At 38.7% G+C, this 22,566-nt stretch overlaps 1 protein-coding gene across 1 annotated transcript; it reads right to left on the bottom strand.

Annotated features, from left to right (window-relative positions):
• Positions 1–4,617: 4,617 nt before the first annotated feature.
• LOC306858580 (uncharacterized protein) lies at positions 4,618–21,953 on the bottom strand. Its single transcript, XM_079399169.1, has 3 exons — positions 21,913–21,953; positions 21,528–21,631; positions 4,618–12,280 (listed from the first exon to the last, which is right to left on the bottom strand). The coding sequence occupies exons 2-3, from the start codon at positions 21,610–21,612 to the stop codon at positions 4,743–4,745; spliced, it is 7,623 nt and encodes a 2,540-aa protein (XP_079255295.1). The 5' UTR covers positions 21,613–21,631; positions 21,913–21,953; the 3' UTR covers positions 4,618–4,742.
• Positions 21,954–22,566: the final 613 nt, after the last annotated feature.

Genomic DNA, 22,566 nt, shown 5'->3' with positions numbered 1-22,566 from the left:
ACGGTAAAACTCAACTGTTTATCTCTAGGGGAGTTGTAAAATGAGCCTATTTTCAAAAATAGTGGAGTGTTCCTTTAAACATGGACGCGCATGCGGTTGCCGTGCTGTATTAAAGCTTTAATCAGGATAAAACTGTATATTAAAAGCTAACATAAGCAATAGAATTTACAAATAACAGCGTACCTAAAAATATGAGACAACAACAAACAAAATATATACCATTCTGAAACCTTTAAGAGCCGTGCTTGCACAGGTTCTGCGCGATCCTCTTCACTAATATTCTCTGCGTCTCAATCGGGCTCAAATTGATAAGCAGTACAGACGACGCCATTGTTTACAATACAACCGGAGCACATGCCGCTGAGGTGAGTGATGTTTGTGGATGTGCACTAGGCAGTTTAACGAATCACAACACTGGGCCAACCTAACCAATCTGAACCCTTTGCGTATTTCTGAGGGAGGGGCTTCATAAAACCAGGAAATCATCAGAGCGTTTATAAGAGAAGGGACAGAGCAATGTAGAATAAAGGTAAATTATGTGAAAATTGTGTTTCTTTAAAAACTAAGCATTTAGGGCTGGGCGATAAATCAATTTTATCGATTAACTCGAATGTGTAGTTTATGTCGCCTTGTTTGAATGAAAATAGGTTTCTCTAAAAAAAAATTTTTTAAATAAAGTGTACTACAGAACTCCAATAAATACGATAGGAGATATATATCAATACTTTCTCTCGCAGTTATATCATTAGGTAATGATAATTGCGGGCATCATGGAGCCGCTATTATGCATGGCATTGAAACTGCTTTTGAATGCACGATGGCTTTTTAGTTTCACTTTCGAGATTGGCGATCGCACGTACTCTGTTTATACTATGGAGCGCCAGTAGCCTACTTACCACACATTTTATAAGATGTTTGTCATGGTGCTCAGGATCTGCAAATCATTCATCATCGTCCTCGGTCATCTCTCCTTACTCTATGTGGTAGACTAAGTGAAATGTGATGTTCTGTAATGCAGTGTTTCCCATACATTGATTTATTTGTGGCAGCGTGCCACAATATCAAAACTGACCGCCACAAATAGTTTTTTTTTTTTTCAAAAAGCTTTGACTTCGTTGAATAAGCAAGCGCTGCACGTTTCAGAATCAAATCACGGTGCGGGTGTCTTTATATCACTGCATTTCTGAAGGAAACAGACTGTCTTCAGAATAAGAAAATTTTGGATGTCATTTTCATTTCATCGTGCATAATGTCTGATAAAGCAGCGTTTGTGAGCAGAGCTAATTTGTGTACAGCGTTACCGGGGAAACCGCTATTTCTCCTGCTCTAAAAGCGCCTCCTGCTGGCAGAGAATTAATTTGCATATATGCAGCCACAAATAAGTCCAAGTCTGTGGGAAACACTGGTAATGTAACAGGCAACCGTTAGCAATCGTTATTTGTTTCCTGTGCCTTTCTGAATACTGAATATTTGTTTTACTGATAGTGTTGTAAAGCACTTTGTGACTCCTTATCTGTTAAAGGTGCTATATAAATAAATTATTTACTTCATTCAAATTATTAAATGGATGCCACCTTATTGGGACAATAAAGCCCTCCCTACACATACCCTAACCAATACTTTTATTTTCAACTTTTTGATTATTTCCTTAATTTTTATTGAAAATAAATGCCTTTCCGATGCGATATGAGATTTGAAAAGAGAGAAAAAAAGTTTGGTAAAAGGCACTTAGTGTAAATAGACACTCCGTAAAGTTTGAACAATTTCTTTGTTATCTGCAGATTGATTTTAAGTAGGGGGGAAAAAAATCGATTTAAATCGTAAATCTGATTTTTTGTGAAGAAAATCTAGGATTTCTTTTTCAGGCAATATCGCCCAGCCCTAGAAGCATTAAAGGTGCACTAAGCAATTTTTGAAAAACACTTTTGACCACAGTGTCGGACCATGTCCCAAAACACACTTGCAGCCAATCAGCAGGAAAGGGGAAAAAAAAAAAAGTTAAATATCAGAGGAACACATTAAAAAGAAGGGTTACGATCAGGCAAGAGGTAGGAACCACGTAAATATCGGAGCAGCTTTCCAGCGGTGGAAAGAACTCAAGGAGCAGGAAGGGCATTAATCAGACGCCAAGGTTGCGTTGTTTCTTTGTGATAGCTGAGTAATGTTGATTGTTTCACACAACTTATCGGTGTTGGCTTCTGTTTGAATATGCTTGTGTGCCATATTCGCTTGTTTCCACCGATCGTCGTTATGCCAGGGTTGTGTAGGTACGTGTGGGGCAGAGATATCAAAATTGGGGCGAGGTCCTGTTGGGGTATGGGCGTGTTTGTTTTGGTGCTCTCAAATATCAACATTGTTTGGCAAAAATCACTTTTTAACATGTTAAAATGCACACCATAATCACAATCAAGCCTAGAAAAAAAAAAACAAAGTCTACCACCCCTTTAACTTTGTCTCCAATTGTTGTAGGGTTGGAGAGGAATAACAACTAAAATAAAAATAAAAAAGGAAAGAGGACAAAATTGCACAAATGTTCCAGGCGAAAGTGTGGTATGTATTTACAATTCTCAACATAAAAGAATGGAAGAAAAAACAGAGACCCACTTACACACAGTATGGCAATCAAATATAAAATAACAACAAATAATATTATGTCCTGGGATGTAAAAATACTTTCATATTCTTTCTTGTTTATCTTTTTTCCCTGGGCATTGCAAATTTCTTTTCTTTTCGCATTGTTTATGTTGGTCACAAACTTGGGTTATAAAACTAGTGAAAACACATTTTTAACTGAAAAAAACTAAAAAAACAATGTGTATTTCTAGAAGTAATAACAAAGAACATAAAAAGGGTCTCACATTTACACAACTTAAATTGACTTCCTCCAGAATGAATGCACAACTGATTGCTTTTCCTTTTTTTTGTAACCCTTCTGCAACACTGAGTAGCACTCCATATTTCATGTCTCTTTGATATTTGAAACTATTCAGTCTCAAGACCTGGGAGATACTTTTCTGCATCATGAAGTCTCATGTAAATGATCATGTTTCCTTTAAGGTTGAAACTCTTCCCAAACTGGGGGCAAGTGAAAAGTTTATCTCCCGTGTGAACCTCAAGGTTTGCTTAGTTTCTGCAAGTCTTTCCACAGTGATATTACATGTAAGACGTCTTTCCAATGAGAGTTATTACATGAATCATAAGTGTGTCCTGTCAGTGAAACTCCTACCACTTTGATGACAGTTTCTTAAGTGTATCCTCAAGTACTGAGCTAAAGGAAAGAGGCTATATTTTAACCCCTACACATGCCGTCAGTGTGGAAAGAGTTTTGATCAACATGGAAACCTTAAAGTCCATATGAGAATTCAAACTGGAGAGAAGCCTTTTACCTGCCAACAATGTGGAAGGTTCGGCATAAGTTTTCACTGAAAATGAATCCATATCAATGACAATTCAGAGCAGAGAGAAGCCATTTACATGTGATCAGTGTGGATGGTTTCAAATTACCCTAACCCTTTCAAACACTCTCAACATTACCACAAAAACAAACACAAATTAAGAACACACCCAATACAAGTCACTACTCCGACTCCACCACTAAGGGCAGTTTTAGGGCAGTAGAGATGAATTTTCAGCAACGAACCACAGGATCTAATATGAGGAGGGAAGCTATTCCAGAGACATGGAGCTGCCACAGAGAAGGAACAATCACCTTAAGTCTTTAATCTTGATTTTCAAATATTCAAAATAAGACTCTGAAAATAAGATGATCATAGCAGTCTAGAAGGACAGTGCCATTGTAACAGGCAGCCAATGCAGACAGGTCAACACCGGAGAGAGAGCACCGTGGTTAAAGGTAGCTTCTATCAACTGAGGGGCATTGCCAAATTGAAGAGTGTTTTGAATTTTATAGATTTGGAGACTGTGATACATGCCTTTATTTTATCCAGACTTGATTATTGAAAATTCTTTATATCTGGAGCTGTCTAAGAATCGGCTTGCTCGGCTGCAATTAGTGCAAAATGCTGCGGCCAGACTACTTACGGGCATGAGAAAATGCTCTAGTATATCTCCGGTGCTGACTTGTCTGCATTGGCTGCCTGTTGATTTTAGAGTGCAATAGAAGTTCTTGTTAATGGTTTTTAAAGGGTTACATGGTCTTGTCCAAGAGTATTTCTCTAGCCTGTTACAATGGCACTGTCCTGCTAGACTGCTATGATCATCTTATTTTCAGAGTCTTATTTTGAATATTTGAAAATCAAGATTAAAGACTTAAGGGGATTGTTCCTTCTCTGTGGCAGCTCCATGTCTCTGGAATAGCTTCCCTTCTCATATTAGATCCTGTGGCTCGTTGCTGAAAATTCATCTCTACTGCCCTAAAACTGCCCTTAGTGGTGGAGTCGGAGTAGTGACTTGTATTGGGTGTGTTCTTAATTTGTGTTTGTTTTTGTGGTAATGTTGAGAGTGTTTGAAAGGGTTAGGGTAATTTGAAACCATCCACACTGATCACATGTAAATGGCTTCTCTCTGCTCTGAATTGTCATTGATATGGATTCATTTTCAGTGAAAACTTATGCCGAACCTTCCACATTGTTGGCAGGTAAAAGGCTTCTCTCCAGTTTGAATTCTCATATGGACTTTAAGGTTTCCATGTTGATCAAAACTCTTTCCACACTGACGGCATGTGTGTAGCTTTTCTACAGTGTGAATTCTCATATTGACTTCCATAACCATGGCTTCCATGCTCATATTGGTTTCCATGCTGAATGAAACTTCTTCCACACTGAGGACATATGTATGGCTTCCCCTTCAGCATGTACTCTCATGTGCCTGTTAAGGCTTCCTTTCTGAGTGAAATTCTTTCCACACTGCTGGCAGGAGAAAGGGCTTTCTCCTGTATGAATTCTCATGTGGACTTTAAGGTTTCCATGATGATGATAACTCTTTCCACACTGAGGGCAGGTATAAGGCTTCTCTCCGGTGTGAACTGTCATGTGCCTGGTAAGGTTTGTTTTTTGATTGAAACTTTTTCCACACTGAAGGCAAGTGAAAGACCTTTCTCCAGTGTGTATTCTCATGTGTACTTCAAGCTTTTCATTTTGATCAAAACTCTTTCCACACTGATGGCATATGAAAGAATTTTCCCTCGTGTGAATTCTCATGTGGACTTTAAGGTTTACATGTTGATGAAAACGCTTTCCACACTGAAGGCAGGTATAAGGCTTCTCTCCGGTGTGAATTCTCATGTGCCTGGTAAGGTTTGTTTTTTGGCTGAAACTTTTTCCACACTGAAGGCAAGTGAAAGGCCGTTGACCTGTATGAATTCTCATGTGTACTTCAAGCTCTTCATTTTGATCAAAACTCTTTCCACACTGTTGGCAGGTGAAAGGGTTTTCTCCAGAGTGAATTCTCATGTGTACTTCAAGCTTTTCATTTTGATCAAAACTCTTTCCACACTGATGGCATGTGAAAGAATTTTCCCTTGTGTGAATTCTCATGTGGACTTTAAGGTTTGCATGTTGATGAAAACGCTTTCCACACTGAAGGCATGAGTAAGGCTTCTCTCCAGCATGTACTCTCATGTGCCTGTTAAGGCTTCCTTTTTGAATGAAACTTGCTCCACACTGTTGGCAGGTGTATGGCTTCTCTCCAGCATGTACTCTCATGTGCCTGTTAAGGCTTCCTTTTTGAATGAAACTTACTCCACACTGCTGGCAGGAGAAAGGGCTTTCTCCAGTGTGTACTCTCATGTGCTCATTAAGATTTCCTTTTTGTTTGAAACTATTTCCACACTGTTGGCATGTGTAAGGCTTCTCCCCAGTATGAACTTTCACGTCCCTATTGAGAATACCTTCTTGAGTGAAACTTACTCCGCACTGTTGGCTGGTGAAAAGGTTTTCTCCAGAGTGAATTCTCATATGGACTTCAAGGTTTCCTTTTCGGTTGAAACTTTTTCCACACTGCTGACAAGTAAAAGGGCTTTCTCCTGGATGAACTTTCATGTGGAGTTTAAGGTTTCCATGTTGATTAAAGCTCTTTCCACACTGAGGGCAGGTATAAGGCTTCTCTCCGGTGTGAATTCTCATGTGCCTGGTAAGGTTTGTTTTTTGATTGAAACTTTTTCCACACTGAAGGCAAGTGAAAGGCCGTTGACCTGTATGAATTCTCATGTGTACTTCAAGCTTTTCATTTTGATCAAAGCTCTTTCCACACTGTTTGCAAGTGAAAGGGTTTTCTCCAGAGTGAATTCTCATGTGTACTTCAAGCTCTTCATTTTGATCAAAACTCTTTCCACACTGTTTGCAGGTGAAAGGGTTTTCTCCAGAGTGAATTCTCACGTGTACTTCAAGCTCTTCATTTTGATCAAAGCTCTTTCCACACTGTTGGCAGGTGAAAGGGTTTTCTCCAGAGTGAATTCTCACGTGTACTTCAAGCTCTTCATTTTGATCAAAGCTCTTTCCACACTGTTGGCAGGTGAAAGGGTTTTCTCCAGAGTGAATTCTCACGTGTACTTCAAGCTCTTCATTTTGATCAAAGCTCTTTCCACACTGTTGGCAGGTGAAAGGGTTTTCTCCAGAGTGAATTCTCATGTGTACTTCAAGCTCTTCGGATTGATCAAAACTCTTTCCACACTGATGGCATGTGAAAGAATTTTCCCTCGTGTGAATTCTCATGTGGACTTTAAGGTTTGCATGTTGATGAAAACGCTTTCCACACTGAAGGCAGGTATAAGGCTTCTCTCCGGTGTGAATTCTCATGTGCCTGGTAAGGTTTGTTTTTTGTTTGAAACTTTTTCCACACTGAAGGCAAGTGAAAGGCCGTTGACCTGTATGAATTCTCATGTGTACTTCAAGCTCTTCATTTTGATCAAAGCTCTTTCCACACTGTTTGCAGGTGAAAGGGTTTTCTCCAGAGTGAATTCTCACGTGTACTTCAAGCTCTTCATTTTGATCAAAGCTCTTTCCACACTGTTTGCATGTGTAAGACTTCTCCCTAGAATGATTTCTCAAGTGCCTATTGAGAACCACTTTTTGAGTGAAACTTACTCCACACTGTTGGCAGGTGTATGGCTTCTCTCCAGCATGTACTCTCATGTGCCTGTTAAGGCTTCCTTTTTGAATGAAACTTACTCCACACTGCTGGCAAGAGAAAGGGCTTTCTCCAGTGTGAACTCTCATATGGTAATGAAGGTTTACTTTGCGGTTGAAATGTTTTCCACACTGTTGGCATGTGTAAGGCTTCTCCCCAGTATGAACTTTCACGTCCCTATTGAGAATACCTTCTTGAGTGAAACTTACTCCACACTGTTGGCTGGTGAAAAGGTTTTCTCCAGAGTGAATTCTCATATGGACTTCAAGGTTTCCTTTTCGGTTGAAACTTTTTCCACACTGCTGACAAGTAAAAGGGCTTTCTCCTGGATGAACTTTCATGTGGAGTTTAAGGTTTCCATGTTGATTAAAGCTCTTTCCACACTGAGGGCAGGTATAAGGCTTCTCTCCAGTGTGAATTCTCATGTGCCTGATAAGGTTTGTTTTTTGTTTGAAACTTTTTCCACACTGAAGGCAAGTGAAAGGCCGTTGACCTGTATGAATTCTCATGTGTACTTCAAGCTTTTCATTTTGATCAAAGCTCTTTCCACACTGTTGGCAGGTGAAAGGGTTTTCTCCAGAGTGAATTCTCATGTGTACTTCAAGCTCTTCATTTTGATCAAAACTCTTTCCACACTGCTGGCAGGAGAAAGGGCTTTCTCCAGTGTGTACTCTCATGTGCTCATTAAGATTTCCTTTTTGTTTGAAACTTTTTCCACACTGTTGGCATGTGTAAGGCTTCTCCCCAGTATGAACTTTCACGTCCCTATTGAGAATACCTTCTTGAGTGAAACTTACTCCACACTGTTGGCTGGTGAAAAGGTTTTCTCCAGAGTGAATTCTCATATGGACTTCAAGGTTTCCTTTTCGGTTGAAACTTTTTCCACACTGCTGACAAGTAAAAGGGCTTTCTCCTGGATGAACTTTCATGTGGAGTTTAAGGTTTCCATGTTGATTAAAGCTCTTTCCACACTGAGGGCAGGTATAAGGCTTCTCTCCAGTGTGAATTCTCATGTGCCTAGTAAGGTTTGTTTTTTGTTTGAAACTTTTTCCACACTGAAGGCAAGTGAAAGGCCGTTGAACTGTATGAATTCTCATGTGTACTTCAAGCTTTTCATTTTGATCAAAGCTCTTTCCACACTGTTGGCAGGTGAAAGGGTTTTCTCCAGAGTGAATTCTCATGTGTACTTCAAGCTCTTCATTTTGATCAAAACTCTTTCCACACTGTTGGCAGGTGAAAGGGTTTTCTCCAGAGTGAATTCTCATGTGTACTTCAAGCTCTTCATTTTGATCAAAGCTCTTTCCACACTGTTTGCAGGTGAAAGGGTTTTCTCCAGAGTGAATTCTCACGTGTACTTCAAGCTCTTCATTTTGATCAAAACTCTTTCCACACTGTTGGCAGGTGAAAGGGTTTTCTCCAGTGTGTATTCTCATGTGTACTTCAAGCTCTTCATTTTGATCAAAGCTCTTTCCACACTGTTTGCAGGTGAAAGGGTTTTCTCCAGAGTGAATTCTCACGTGTACTTCAAGCTCTTCATTTTGATCAAAGCTCTTTCCACACTGTTGGCAGGTGAAAGGGTTTTCTCCAGAGTGAATTCTCATGTGTACTTCAAGCTCTTCGGATTGATCAAAACTCTTTCCACACTGATGGCATGTGAAAGAATTTTCCCTCGTGTGAATTCTCATGTGGACTTTAAGGTTTGCATGTTGATGAAAACGCTTTCCACACTGAAGGCAGGTATAAGGCTTCTCTCCGGTGTGAATTCTCATGTGCCTGGTAAGGTTTGTTTTTTGTTTGAAACTTTTTCCACACTGAAGGCAAGTGAAAGGCCGTTGACCTGTATGAATTCTCATGTGTACTTCAAGCTCTTCATTTTGATCAAAGCTCTTTCCACACTGTTGGCAGGTGAAAGGGTTTTCTCCAGAGTGAATTCTCATGTGTACTTCAAGCTCTTCATTTTGATCAAAACTCTTTCCACACTGTTGGCAGGTGAAAGGGTTTTCTCCAGAGTGAATTCTCATGTGTACTTCAAGCTCTTCATTTTGATCAAAGCTCTTTCCACACTGTTTGCAGGTGAAAGGGTTTTCTCCAGAGTGAATTCTCACGTGTACTTCAAGCTCTTCATTTTTATCAAAACTCTTTCCACACTGTTGGCAGGTGAAAGGGTTTTCTCCAGTGTGTATTCTCATGTGTACTTCAAGCTCTTCATTTTGATCAAAGCTCTTTCCACACTGTTTGCAGGTGAAAGGGTTTTCTCCAGAGTGAATTCTCACGTGTACTTCAAGCTCTTCATTTTGATCAAAGCTCTTTCCACACTGTTGGCAGGTGAAAGGGTTTTCTCCAGAGTGAATTCTCATGTGTACTTCAAGCTCTTCGGATTGATCAAAACTCTTTCCACACTGATGGCATGTGAAAGAATTTTCCCTCGTGTGAATTCTCATGTGGACTTTAAGGTTTGCATGTTGATGAAAACGCTTTCCACACTGAAGGCAGGTATAAGGCTTCTCTCCGGTGTGAATTCTCATGTGCCTGGTAAGGTTTGTTTTTTGTTTGAAACTTTTTCCACACTGAAGGCAAGTGAAAGGCCGTTGACCTGTATGAATTCTCATGTGTACTTCAAGCTCTTCATTTTGATCAAAGCTCTTTCCACACTGTTTGCAGGTGAAAGGGTTTTCTCCAGAGTGAATTCTCACGTGTACTTCAAGCTCTTCATTTTGATCAAAGCTCTTTCCACACTGTTGGCAGGTGAAAGGGTTTTCTCCAGAGTGAATTCTCATGTGTACTTCAAGCTCTTCATTTTGATCAAAACTCTTTCCACACTGATGGCATGTGAAAGAATTTTCCCTCGTGTGAATTCTCATGTGGACTTTAAGGTTTGCATGTTGATGAAAACGCTTTCCACACTGAAGGCAGGTATAAGGCTTCTCTCCGGTGTGAATTCTCATGTGCCTGGTAAGGTTTGTTTTTTGTTTGAAACTTTTTCCACACTGAAGGCAAGTGAAAGGCCGTTGACCTGTATGAATTCTCATGTGTACTTCAAGCTCTTCATTTTGATCAAAGCTCTTTCCACACTGTTGGCAGGTGAAAGGGTTTTCTCCAGAGTGAATTCTCATGTGTACTTCAAGCTCTTCATTTTGATCAAAACTCTTTCCACACTGTTGGCAGGTGAAAGGGTTTTCTCCAGAGTGAATTCTCATGTGTACTTCAAGCTCTTCATTTTGATCAAAGCTCTTTCCACACTGTTTGCAGGTGAAAGGGTTTTCTCCAGAGTGAATTCTCACGTGTACTTCAAGCTCTTCATTTTTATCAAAACTCTTTCCACACTGATGGCATGTGAAAGAATTTTCCCTTGTGTGAATTCTCATGTGGAGTTTAAGGTTTCCATGTTGATTAAAGCTCTTTCCACACTGAGGGCAGGTATAAGGCTTCTCTCCGGTGTGAATTCTCATGTGCCTGGTAAGGTTTGTTTTTTGTTTGAAACTTTTTCCACACTGAAGGCAAGTGAAAGGCCGTTGACCTGTATGAATGCTCATGTGTACTTCAAGCTCTTCATTTTGATCAAAGCTCTTTCCACACTGTTTGCATGTGTAAGACTTCTCCCTAGAATGATTTCTCAAGTGCCTATTGAGAACCACTTTTTGAGTGAAACTTACTCCACACTGTTGGCAGGTGAAAGGGTTTTCTCCAGAGTGAATTCTCATGTGTACCTCAAGCTTTTCATTTTGATCAAAGCTCTTTCCACACTGTTTGCATGTGTAAGCCTTCTCCCTAGAATGATTTCTCAAGTGCCTATTGAGAACCACTTTTTGAGTGAAACTTACTCCACACTGTTGGCAGGTGTATGGCTTCTCTCCAGCATGTACTCTCATGTGCCTGTTAAGGCTTCCTTTTTGAATGAAACTTACTCCACACTGCTGGCAAGAGAAAGGGCTTTCTCCAGTGTGAACTCTCATATGGTAATGAAGGTTTACTTTGCGGTTGAAATGTTTTCCACACTGTTGGCATGTGTAAGGCTTCTCCCCAGTATGAACTTTCACGTCCCTATTGAGAATACCTTCTTGAGTGAAACTTACTCCACACTGTTGGCTGGTGAAAAGGTTTTCTCCAGAGTGAATTCTCATATGGACTTCAAGGTTTCCTTTTCGGTTGAAACTTTTTCCACACTGCTGACAAGTAAAAGGGCTTTCTCCTGGATGAACTTTCATGTGGAGTTTAAGGTTTCCATGTTGATTAAAGCTCTTTCCACACTGAGGGCAGGTATAAGGCTTCTCTCCGGTGTGAATTCTCATGTGCCTGGTAAGGTTTATTTTTTGTTTGAAACTTTTTCCACACTGAAGGCAAGTGAAAGGCCGTTGACCTGTATGAATTCTCATGTGTACTTCAAGCATTTCATTTTGATCAAAACTCTTTCCACACTGTTGGCAGGTGAAAGGGTTTTCTCCAGAGTGAATTCTCATGTGTACTTCAAGCTCTTCATTTTGATCAAAGCTCTTTCCACACTGATGGCATGTGAAAGAATTTTCCCTAGTGTGAATTTTCATGTGGACTTCAAGGTTTCCTTTTCGGTTGAAACTTTTTCCACACTGCTGACAAGTAAAAGGGCTTTCTCCTGTATGAATTCTCATGTGGACTTTAAGGTTTGCATGTTGATGAAAACGCTTTCCACACTGAAGGCATGAGTAAGGCTTCTCTCCAGTGTGAATTCTCATGTGCCTGGTAAGCTTTGTTTTATGTTTGAAACTTTTTCCACACTGAAGGCAAGTGAAAGGCCGTTGACCTGTATGAATTCTCATGTGTACTTCAAGCTTTTCATTTTGATCAAAGCTCTTTCCACACTGTTTGCAGGTGTATGGCTTCTCTCCAGCATGTACTCTCATGTGCCTTTTAAGGTTTCCTTTTTGAGTGAAACTTACTCCACACTGCTGGCAGGAGAAAGGCTTCTCTCCTTTGTGAATTTGCATGTGGGTTTTGAGGTTTTTATGTTGAGTGAAAAACTTTCCACACTGAAAGCAGGTTAAACAACTTCTAGTTCCTATTGCTTTTTTAACTCTTTTTCGTGAGGAAGGCTTTTTAGTCTGTGAGCAATTGAAAGATTTTTCTTCAGTTATAAGATTATGATGGTTCTCATGCTGATCTTCCTCTTCCATTTCATTCAGAACTTCATTCTCCACTTTAATTGCTGTCAGGTCTAAAGCTAAAAAACAGACAGAAACATTTAAGCATGTAAAACATTAAAACTTATGTGTCTTATTAAAAATGTGTCATACAACCTCATATTCGCTTAGCTACTGAAGGAGGTATTGCATGTAATCTCAGACCATCTTTTACATTTTGTTTCAGCATTTTTTTTAACTGATCGGTATTGGCTAGCCTAAGCTTGATCCCCTTTCTATCTTGTACTTATTTGAACAATGCCTGAAACTTGGTATTACAAGCACTTCCTGTGTCTGTTTGCCTCTTTAAGAGCAATCGTTTTATGTATTCCCCAATATAAGTCACTTTGGATAAAAGCGTCTGCAAAATGTCTAAATGTACATGTTAATGTGATCCTTTATTTCACGCCAATGTCATGCAGTAGGTGGCAGTATACACCTCCAAGCAGGTTTGTCAACGACCATTAAAAAGAAAACAAGACACTTAAGAACTAGTGAGGTCTATTCTAGCGTATTTAAGCTTCAGTGTTTTTCATGGATTTGGAATATTTTATAATAATGAATATTTATACAAATACTAAGTGCAGTGATTAGCTACTTCTAAAGGCTGTAAATAGCATATTTCAACAACATTACATGACCAAAACCCACATTAGATCACAATCAGAAGTACAAACAAAAGTTGAGTAAGAGTATAGTATTATTTGTATTAACTGTCTCATATCTAGGGCTGGGCGGTATGATGGTATTTACCACGGATTAAAGTATCTATTGTTAGAGATTTTGCTATATTGTTTATTTCGTGGAATGCCAATATATCTATTTATAATATAGCACAGTGCGGTATTACTTTAAAAGTTATATAAACCTAAGTGAAAGAAACATGAAGGCATGAGAAAAACAGTGTGCCGTGCTTAGGGCTGGGTTTAGTGTTCTTTTACGATATCAGTCAATATCAGTCGCCTAAATCAAGTGCTGGTGATTGGCTCTGGTGAGGCATAAAGGAAAAACACAACCCCATAGATGTAAGGCTACATTTACACTAGAGCATTTTTGTTTTAAAATGGCATTTTGAAATGAAAATTATGCTCATTCATACTAGGGCTGCACGATAAATCACATGCATTGGTCGCGCATGCGCCGGTTCTGTAATCAGTAGTACATCTCCATCATGTGGTTTCAGATGGAGTAGCATTTAGTACACAGAGCCGTAGTTCACTGACAAGCTACTCAAAAAAATTGCAGATGATATCAGATATTATGAAATCGCGCTGCGATAATGAAATTTGTTTGCGTAGCTTGTCAGTGAACTACGGCTCTGTGTAGTAAATGCTACTCCATCTGAAACCACATGAAAATACCACATTTAATAGCATGGTTTTATTCAACTTACTCCACAATGTATGCAACACATTCTAAGCAGTGATAAAGGCATTACAATTATTATACACTTTAAGGAAAAGTATATTAAGAAACTTCGATAAATTATATACAGGTGCATCGCAAAAAAATTAAATATCGTGAAAAGGTGAGTTTTTTGGAACTTATTTTAAAAAGTGATACTTTTATATATTCTAGATTCATTACAAGTAAAATAAAACACTTAATTTTGATGATTAGAGCTTACAGCTCATGAAAGGGGGTGGTGATAGCGCAGTGGATAAGACGCATGCCTTTGGTGTGAGAGACCCGGGTTCGAATCCACTGTGAGACACCAATGTGTCCCTGAGCAAGACACTTAACCCCCTAGTTGCTCCAGAGGCGTGCGACCTCTGACATATATAGCAATTGTAAGTCGCTTTGGATAAAAGCGTCAGCTAAATGAATAAATGTAAATGTAAGTCAAAACTGCAGTATCGACTTTCTCATCTTTCTCTTGAAAATATCCCATAGATTCCATACGGGGTTCAGGTCAGGCATGTTGGCTGGCCAATCAAGCACAGTAATATCATGGTCGGCAAACCACTTTTTGGCTCTGTGAGAGGTGCTAAAGTCCTGCTAGAAAAGGAAATCAGCATCTCCATAAAGCTTGTCAGCAGATGGAAGCATAAAGTGCTCCAAAATCTTCTAGTAGACGGCTGCATTGACTTTGGACTTGATAAAACACGATGGACCAACACCAGCAGACGTCACCGCACCCCAAATCATCAATAGGTGCGCAAAAATGCCCATATATTGCAAAAACCTTTTTACGCTCACATGAGGTGGTTTTTCAGGCAATGCAAAAAAGGAATAATTTACAAAACTGCAATGGAAATGTTTTTTTCGCAATTACAGGTCACTTGGTGTATGTAAAATGTCATATGATCAGTCTTCAATGTACTATAACCTCCAAGAAACACTTAATACCTGGCCGCTCTCAAGTATAACTGTGCGTTCACACCGCCGGCGGCGAGAGCGTCAAAATTCGCCCTGGCCGCCCTGACTGCGACGCTGTAGAAAAGATTCGTTGACGCTCTGACGTAGATCGTATGCTCGTCTTGTATTTAAAGGAGCCGCAAAGGAAACAAGCAGGTTGATCTTGTGCAGACTGACCACAAGTAGAGTATAAATTAAGATTTGAAATGTGAAAGTGAGAAATTGATCGATGGAAAGAACTTTTTCTTTCCACCATTTGTGTGGTGTGGATTTGTGTTCATGGTTAAGTGCTAGTCTAATTTCAACATTATAGGAGACATTTACTAGCCTTGGTCTTTAATTAACATTAATTTGTGTGCAGCCTACATTACAAACTGTCCAGATTGAAGTGTGGTCTTAATGCAATTGGTGTTGTTTTGAGCAAATAAATTGCATTCCCGCTGAAAAACAAACGTTGTAGCGGGAAAATGTCCTCTATCATTTTTATTTATTTATGTCCCTGTACACAAACAGGGACACGTCAAATATTATCGGGAAACCCGCCACAGCAATAATTAATCTCTCTTCCATTTTGCTTGGGAACTAATGTGGTCGGAACCAAAGTTTACAGGACTGCGTTCTCTGGAACCCTCTCAAGCGGAGGACTTCTACATTCCGATTGGTTGCCGCCCAACCGCGTCATAGCTCATTACCATAAAGTTGACCTGATTTCAACTCTCCTCGACGCTCTCACCGCCCAAGACTCGCCGCGCCGCTCTCGCCGGAGCTCGCCGCCGGCTCACATTGAAAATGAATGACTTCCGGCCACTTTGACGCTCTCGCCGCCGGCGGTGTGAACGCACAGTAAGGGGCTTTGCCTGCCATTCATGCTTAGACCATTTACACTGCACACATCTGCGGCGCAGTGTGGCTCTGATACGGCCACCGGAGTTGTGTTTATATGAGGAGTGTCGCGCACGTTTCTGAAGCAGCTCTCCGCACTGCCTTTGTAAAGATACATGCACTTTCAATTAAATATAGCCTAAATCTGTCAAAATCCCATCAAATTCTGTTGCCATGACTTATCGAGAGAGGAAAAAAAATTACGTTTTTGTGGCATAACATCTGTTAATGGAAACGCCGTCATTTCGCACTACTTTTTATCGACATTTGTAAAATATCGCAAAAGTTTTGCGCAAATCTGTAATGGAAACGCGCCTACTGACTGTGGAAACTTCACACTGGACTTCAAGCAGCTTGGATTCTGTGCCTCTCCACTCTTCCTCCAGACTCTGGGACCTTGATTTCCAAATGAAATGCAAAATGTACTTTCATCTGAAAAGAGGACTTTGGAGCACTGAGCAACAGTCCAGTTCTTTTTCTCCACAGCCCAGGTAAGACGCTTCTGACGTTGTCTCTGGTTCAGAAGTGGGTTGCTAGCTCTTTTCCTGAAGATGTCTGAGCGTGGAGACTCTTGATGCACTGACTCCAGCTTCAGTCCACTCCTTCTGAAGCTCTCACAAGTGTTTGAATCAGCTTTGCTCGACAGTATTCTCAAGCTTGTGGTCATCCCTGTTGCTTGTGCACCTATTCCTACCCAAATTCTTGTTTCCAGTCAACTTCGCATTTAAAGCAGCACTATGTAGTTTTTTTTACCTTAAAATAATGTCTCAAATTATTTCAGAGGTAGAACAACTCTTAACCGGACAAATTCTACTGCTGCTGGTACCCGAGCAGCCTCATAGCGGCTAAAACCACACTCTGTAAGTTTGGCTTTCGGGTAGATACACACAGTCCCGCCTATCTCCTGCCAGCTGCGACCTGCTTTACAGCTTACATCACATATTTTACACTCAGTGGCGCGAGCTGAAAGAGGCAAAACAGAAGGAGCCTTCCTGCTACTGGATTTGTAAGTCTTATTTGTAAATTTTTGCCCACGGGGAAGCTTATGCAGCGACGCTATTTACGACACCGGTCAAAATTAAAACAAGAAAAACTTTTCAAATGTTTACTTTACATGTAATGAATCTAGAATATCTGAAATTTTCACTTTTTGAAACAAGTTACAAAAAAAAGAACTTTTTCACGTTCTAATTTTGAAAGATGCACCTGTATTGCCGTAGTCCTGTGTTTAAGCAGTTAAATCTTCTGTTTATTCAGCTATGGCTATAGGGATTTACTGGATTCCTTCTGCGAGGCGTATCTGGAGTTTCTGCGCGAGAGCGCCCTCTGGCCTTCGGATGGAGATTTACTACTGATCACAGAACCATGCCTCACTGACAAGATGCACGCATGAAGATCACAGCCTAATATCGATTGCAATATCATTCTGATATATCGTGCAGCACTAATCCATACTGGCATTTCCACTGCGTTTCAGAAAAGAACTCAGTCCACATTACACGACCGAAAACGCATGTTGTGTAACCATTCAGGCACACTGTAGCTACATAAGACAATTTATAGGATTTAAACTACGCTTTTACTAAAAGTCACTTTAAACCACCATCAAGTGTTTGTAATAACTTACGATTGGGATCTAATGTGTTTTGGCCATACAATGTTGCTGAAATGTTATTTCGTAGCCTTTTATATCAAGCTGATTGTTATACTTGTCTAGCATTTCTCATTTAAACACCCTGTATTGTTATGAAAATAGGCAGAATCACACGAAAATCACTTACTATTGTAATCGTGTTTATTAGCTTCATGTCTCATCTGTAGAAATGTTTTCTTATGAACAGAACTGAAGGTGCAAGTTTGGAGACAGGGCGGGTTATAATCTGAACAATGTAATCTTGGTCAAATTGATTTAATAAAATTGGTAAAAAAAAGTATTGTTCAGGAACCGGTATCGAAGTCAAGGTATTTGTCTCGATATTGAAAATGTTTGAACAATAGCCAGTCCTGCCTGTGACTAAGTGACTAATAAAACTGATTGACTAAGCCTCATCTTGTCGACTAACAACTGTTCGGGGGCAGCCCTAGTGTTCTCATACAGTCTGTTTTAAAAGCGCCGTCTCTTTCTGCTTTTGGCGCATAAATATTATTTTGAACATTTATGAAACTCTTCATATTGTTGTATTAAGGATAATGATACCACAATAATTATCGATTTATCGCCCAGCTCTACTGAAGAAGTTATAAAAACATATCTTATGCATTTACTTGTTTATTTGTATTGTTTTTTGTTGTTGTTTGTTAGTTTTTATATTGTTGGTGCTAGCATTCATAATTGTATTTTGTGTTTGACTCCGAGAGTAAGGACGATTTAAATGATTTCTATTTAACCTTTAACCAGGCAAGTTAATTAAGAACAAGTTCTTATTTTCAATAACAGTCTGGCAATTAAATTAATACAATTTAGATCTCTGTTAACAGATTGAAACTACACTATTGGCTTTTTATTTTTGCATTTCTATGATTGAATAGCATCAATAAAAACGGGTAAATTAAAAATATATTTTAACCAGTGGTTCTTCAGATCTTTCTTTCGGATGTTCGTGTAATGACGTTGTAATGGCATTTCCTCACTACACGTAGGGGTTTAACGGTACACAAACATGATGGTTCGGTTTAGTATAGTTTCAGTACAGCATGTTTTAAATGAAACAATGGTTAACTGAACAAATTGCTTTTATTGAAAATAAATTCAATTACAATTATCTTAAGAATAAAAATCTACCTCAGCTTTTGCTCTAAACTACAGGGAGCCCTTTTACATTACTATGAGGTTACAATTAACAACAGACTCCAAACTTAAATTCAATTACTATTTATTTTTAACTACAATAACCAACATTCAAATCAAAAATGTAAAAACCTGTAAATTGTCTTTTTTGAATTAACTTCTAAATCAGAGGTCTGAAACTCAATTCCTGGAGGGCCACAGCTCTGCAGAGTTTAGCTCCAACCCTAATCAATCACACCTGATCCAGCTAATCAAGCTCTTCAGGATCACTAGAAACCTCCCAGCAGGTGTGATTTGGAGCTAAACTCTGCAGAGCTCCAGGAATAGAGTTTCAGACCTCTGTTCTAAATTATACAATTTCTATTTGTTGTTGAATTATAATCATTCACACAGTGGCTGTTATAACTTGTTTTAAAAAAAGGTTTATTTAAACATTAAATAATTAAGACATCACTAACCGGTCAAATATAGTGAAGTATAACCTCATATTTCTCAAAATGCTCTTTACTAGACTTCATTTCTCTAGCAAATAACGAGCTGTGGACACTGATGACTTGCCTGAGGTAGGCTAAATGAAATGCTCCATCACATTTTGTTTACAAGCTGTTTTAAATGACGTCTTTCTGCAATAGGAACACTGATTGAGCGATTACATGAGATGTTCATTCATATACACTGCCGCTCAAAAGTTTGGGATCAGTAAGGTTTTTCATGTTTTTAAGTCTCTTCTGCTTATCAAGGCTGTATTTATTCGATCAAAAATACAGAAAAAAACTAACTAATATTATGAAATCTTATTGCCATTTCTAATATTGGATTCCTATTTTAATATACTTTACGATATAATGTATTTCTGTGATCAGAGCTGTATTTTCAGCATCATTGCTCCAGTCTTCAGTGTCACATGATCTTCAGAAATCATTATAATATACTGATTTATTATCAGTGTTGAAACTGTTGTGCTGCTTCATATTGTTTTTTGGAACCTGATACTTTTTGATTATTTGATGAATATTTGTTCAAAATTGAAATCTTTTCTAACAATATAAGTATTTACTGTGACTTTTATTCATTTAACACAGCCCTCCTGAATAAAAGTATTAATTTCTTTTTAAAAAAGTACTGATCCCAAACTTTTGAATAGCTTTGAATATTGCAACACAACATTTCTTTAAAATAACTGCTGTTCTTTTTAACTATTTATTAATCAGAAAATCCTAAAAAAAAAATGAAGCGGCACAACGGTTTCCAGCATTGATTATAAATCAGCACATTAGAATGATGTCTGAAGGATCATGTAATGTAGTGATGCTGAAAATTCAGCTTTGATCACAGAAATAAATTATATTTTGAAGTATATTACAATAGAAAACTTATTTGAAATTGCAATATTTCCCAAAATAGTTTTTTTTCTGTATTTTTGATCAAATAGATACAGCCTTAATGAGCAAAAGAAACATTAAAAATCGTACTCATCCCAAACTGTTGAGCGGCAGTGTATATTTTGCATTAAAACAAGTAGCAGGCTGATGAGGGGGATGATCGCGCTCACATTATGGTCCGTTCACACGGGGCGTCGGCGTCAATGCCTCTCATTTACTTTGAATGGAGAGACGTCAGGCATTGCTGAACTGAATTAGACGCGTTAGAAATAGGGCTGCACGATATTTTGCATGCGATAGTCATGCGCATCTCGCCAGTAAAGACAGTTCTGTGATTAGCAGTTAATCTCCATCACCTGCTTTCAGATGGAGCGGCATTTATTACAGAGCCGTAGACCATCGCATGTGAAATATCCTGCAGCCCTAGCTAGAACTGCTCTGTCTCTCCACATTGAGTGCCAAACAGCATGCATTGTCTGAACTTCCTGGAAAAATTTAATTATTTGTTCGGTACTGAACCGAAAGAGCGGTAGGGAGAGAGGGGTACGATGGGCCACTTTTTATTTATGTGGTCCTCAAGATAAAGGAAAATAACACAGAAGTTCAATCAAAGTATGTAAAGTAATTTCAGGATGTTTCCTTATATTTTAAATGATCAGAATGTATCAATGACAAAGGGTTCTAAAAATATGTCTTATATAAAGTGTTCCTGTGGCTCAATTTAGCCGAGTCAGTGGGTAAGATGACCCTTCAGACTGAATCTAATTCAAACCCTTGTTCAATTATAAAAGATAATTTACCTATTTTAAAAACTACATTAATCAAATTTCCTTTTTCTTAAAGCTAACGTTCAGGGGGGATATGTCCTGGGAGAAAAACTGTTCTTGTGTCTGGCTGTTTGGTGCTCAGTGATCTGTAGCGGCGGGGTGTGAGTGACGTTCTTAGCCCTGTTCCTCACTCTGGAGGACCTAATGAAGTCTAAGTTTCAATATTTAGTTGTTTGCATTCCTAAAACAATGTGTAATGTGTAAACTTCCCAAAAAAAGACTAAACAGAGAGTTAATTAAATAAACTGAATTAGAATGATGAACTCAATGTGGCTGAAACTAATGAACATTTTAGTCAAAGGATTCTTATTGAACAGGCCATTCCCAGGTGGAAAGATATATTTGATTATAATGTGAAGAAAAGTAGGACTGGGCGATGTTGGGGGTTTTTTGGCTAATTTTGCAATATAGGGTATATATCTCTGGGTTTTTGTATCTGGATTTTTTTTATCTGTATTTAATATACAGTATATATTTTAATTACCGCCCAATGTTGTCCAACAAAACAATACATATTAAAGGCTATGAAAGCTAATAAAGTGAATGTAACCATGTAAACCTATATATTATGTGCAAAAAGGGTCAAAATTACATTACAATGTAAAAACAAAAGCACAGAGTTGTATTGGGCTGTTTTGATTGCCCCATTACAGTCACATTACAGTTAGTGCTTTCATAAAAATACACTTACTTGTGGGTTTTACAATCCTGCATGTGTCACATTGTCCAACTACAAATATTTGAGGGAAATATCTATTTTAGTCAGAATGATTGCGCTCCTATTTCACTGCGATCTGTCTGTCTGTGTCTTCTGCTATATTTCGTATTACACTACTGTATATTGATATAAATGGCCTCATACCGTATCACTTATAAAGAATACATCTATATATATATATGGTAGAAAAGAAAAGCATCTTATGGCTCTTATCAGAGATGGATTTGGTGTATTTGTACACTATTATCATCATCATTATGATCTACACTACTACACTTTCCTGTAAATCCAATTATAACTCAAGACAACAGTTGAATAAGAATCAAAACCAACCTGTTAGTTCCTCGAAATCTTCTTGTTTGAGGCTGAAAACGTCTTCAATCCTGAAGTCTTGAGTCTCTTCTTTAATAAACGCCATGTTTCTGTGTTTGGTCACGCTGTCATAATTAAGATGAGAATAATTAACACAAACTAACTCTCATTAGACAAGAAATCAGACTAGCTAGGGAGCGAGCTCATGTTCACTATGAAGTGATTCTCCACACAACTTTACTGTTCCTCGTCCGCAGACGCGCTAAACTCACACAAAGTGATGATTTATAACGTTAGGTAAAGTATTACGGGGTTATATTCAATAATAGTTTATGAATGTAATAGTTTTATATATAATAAGCTCGTTGTAATCATGTAAACACTCCAGAAGATTAAAAACACAAACCTCTCTTCAGCACGGAGCGCGGCGCAGCCTTGTGACGTCAGAGCGTCAAAGCAAAATAAAAGTCTTCTCCACACCGTCATAGAAATTCACAAAAAAACAAAACAAACATTAAATTCATAATAACAACTGCAAAGCATTTGTGATATAGTTTAAATCCATAAGGAAGTTTGCATCGTCTTCAATGTAAAGGAAAGCACTATCAGAGTGATCTAATTTATAAATTTAAAACAAAATCCCTATATAAACATATAATATTGCACGTGTGTGTGTGTGTATATTAAAGTCCCTTGACTGTAAAGCATTACACTGATGGTGGGTTAAACATTTTGACCAAATGGAAAACATCTTATTATTGCATAAGTGTGCATAATGTTGTGATATTAGAGAACAAAATACCTTGAGTATCCAATGATACGAGACCCAGAGTTGCATCTTCAGCAGATTCTAGATGAAACAGTGGCGCTGCGGTCATGAAGTCTGACTGAAGCAGAGAAACGCTGTCTTTTGATGCAGATTTTAGGAGGCTGCCCTTACAGCTGAAGACAAAGCACTCGAAGGAGTTATAGGAAGCACTCAGACTCATCAGCAGATCTACAGACTCGTTATCATAGAGAGCTTCAGCCGATCCATTCACACTCAACTCAGGAGCAAATC

This window comes from Barbus barbus (assembly GCF_936440315.1).
Source record: "Barbus barbus genome assembly, chromosome: 39".
Taxonomy (NCBI): Eukaryota; Metazoa; Chordata; class Actinopteri; order Cypriniformes; family Cyprinidae; genus Barbus; species Barbus barbus.
The sequence above is the reverse complement of the archived record's forward strand: the minus strand, read 5'-3'. Positions and strand labels throughout refer to the sequence as shown.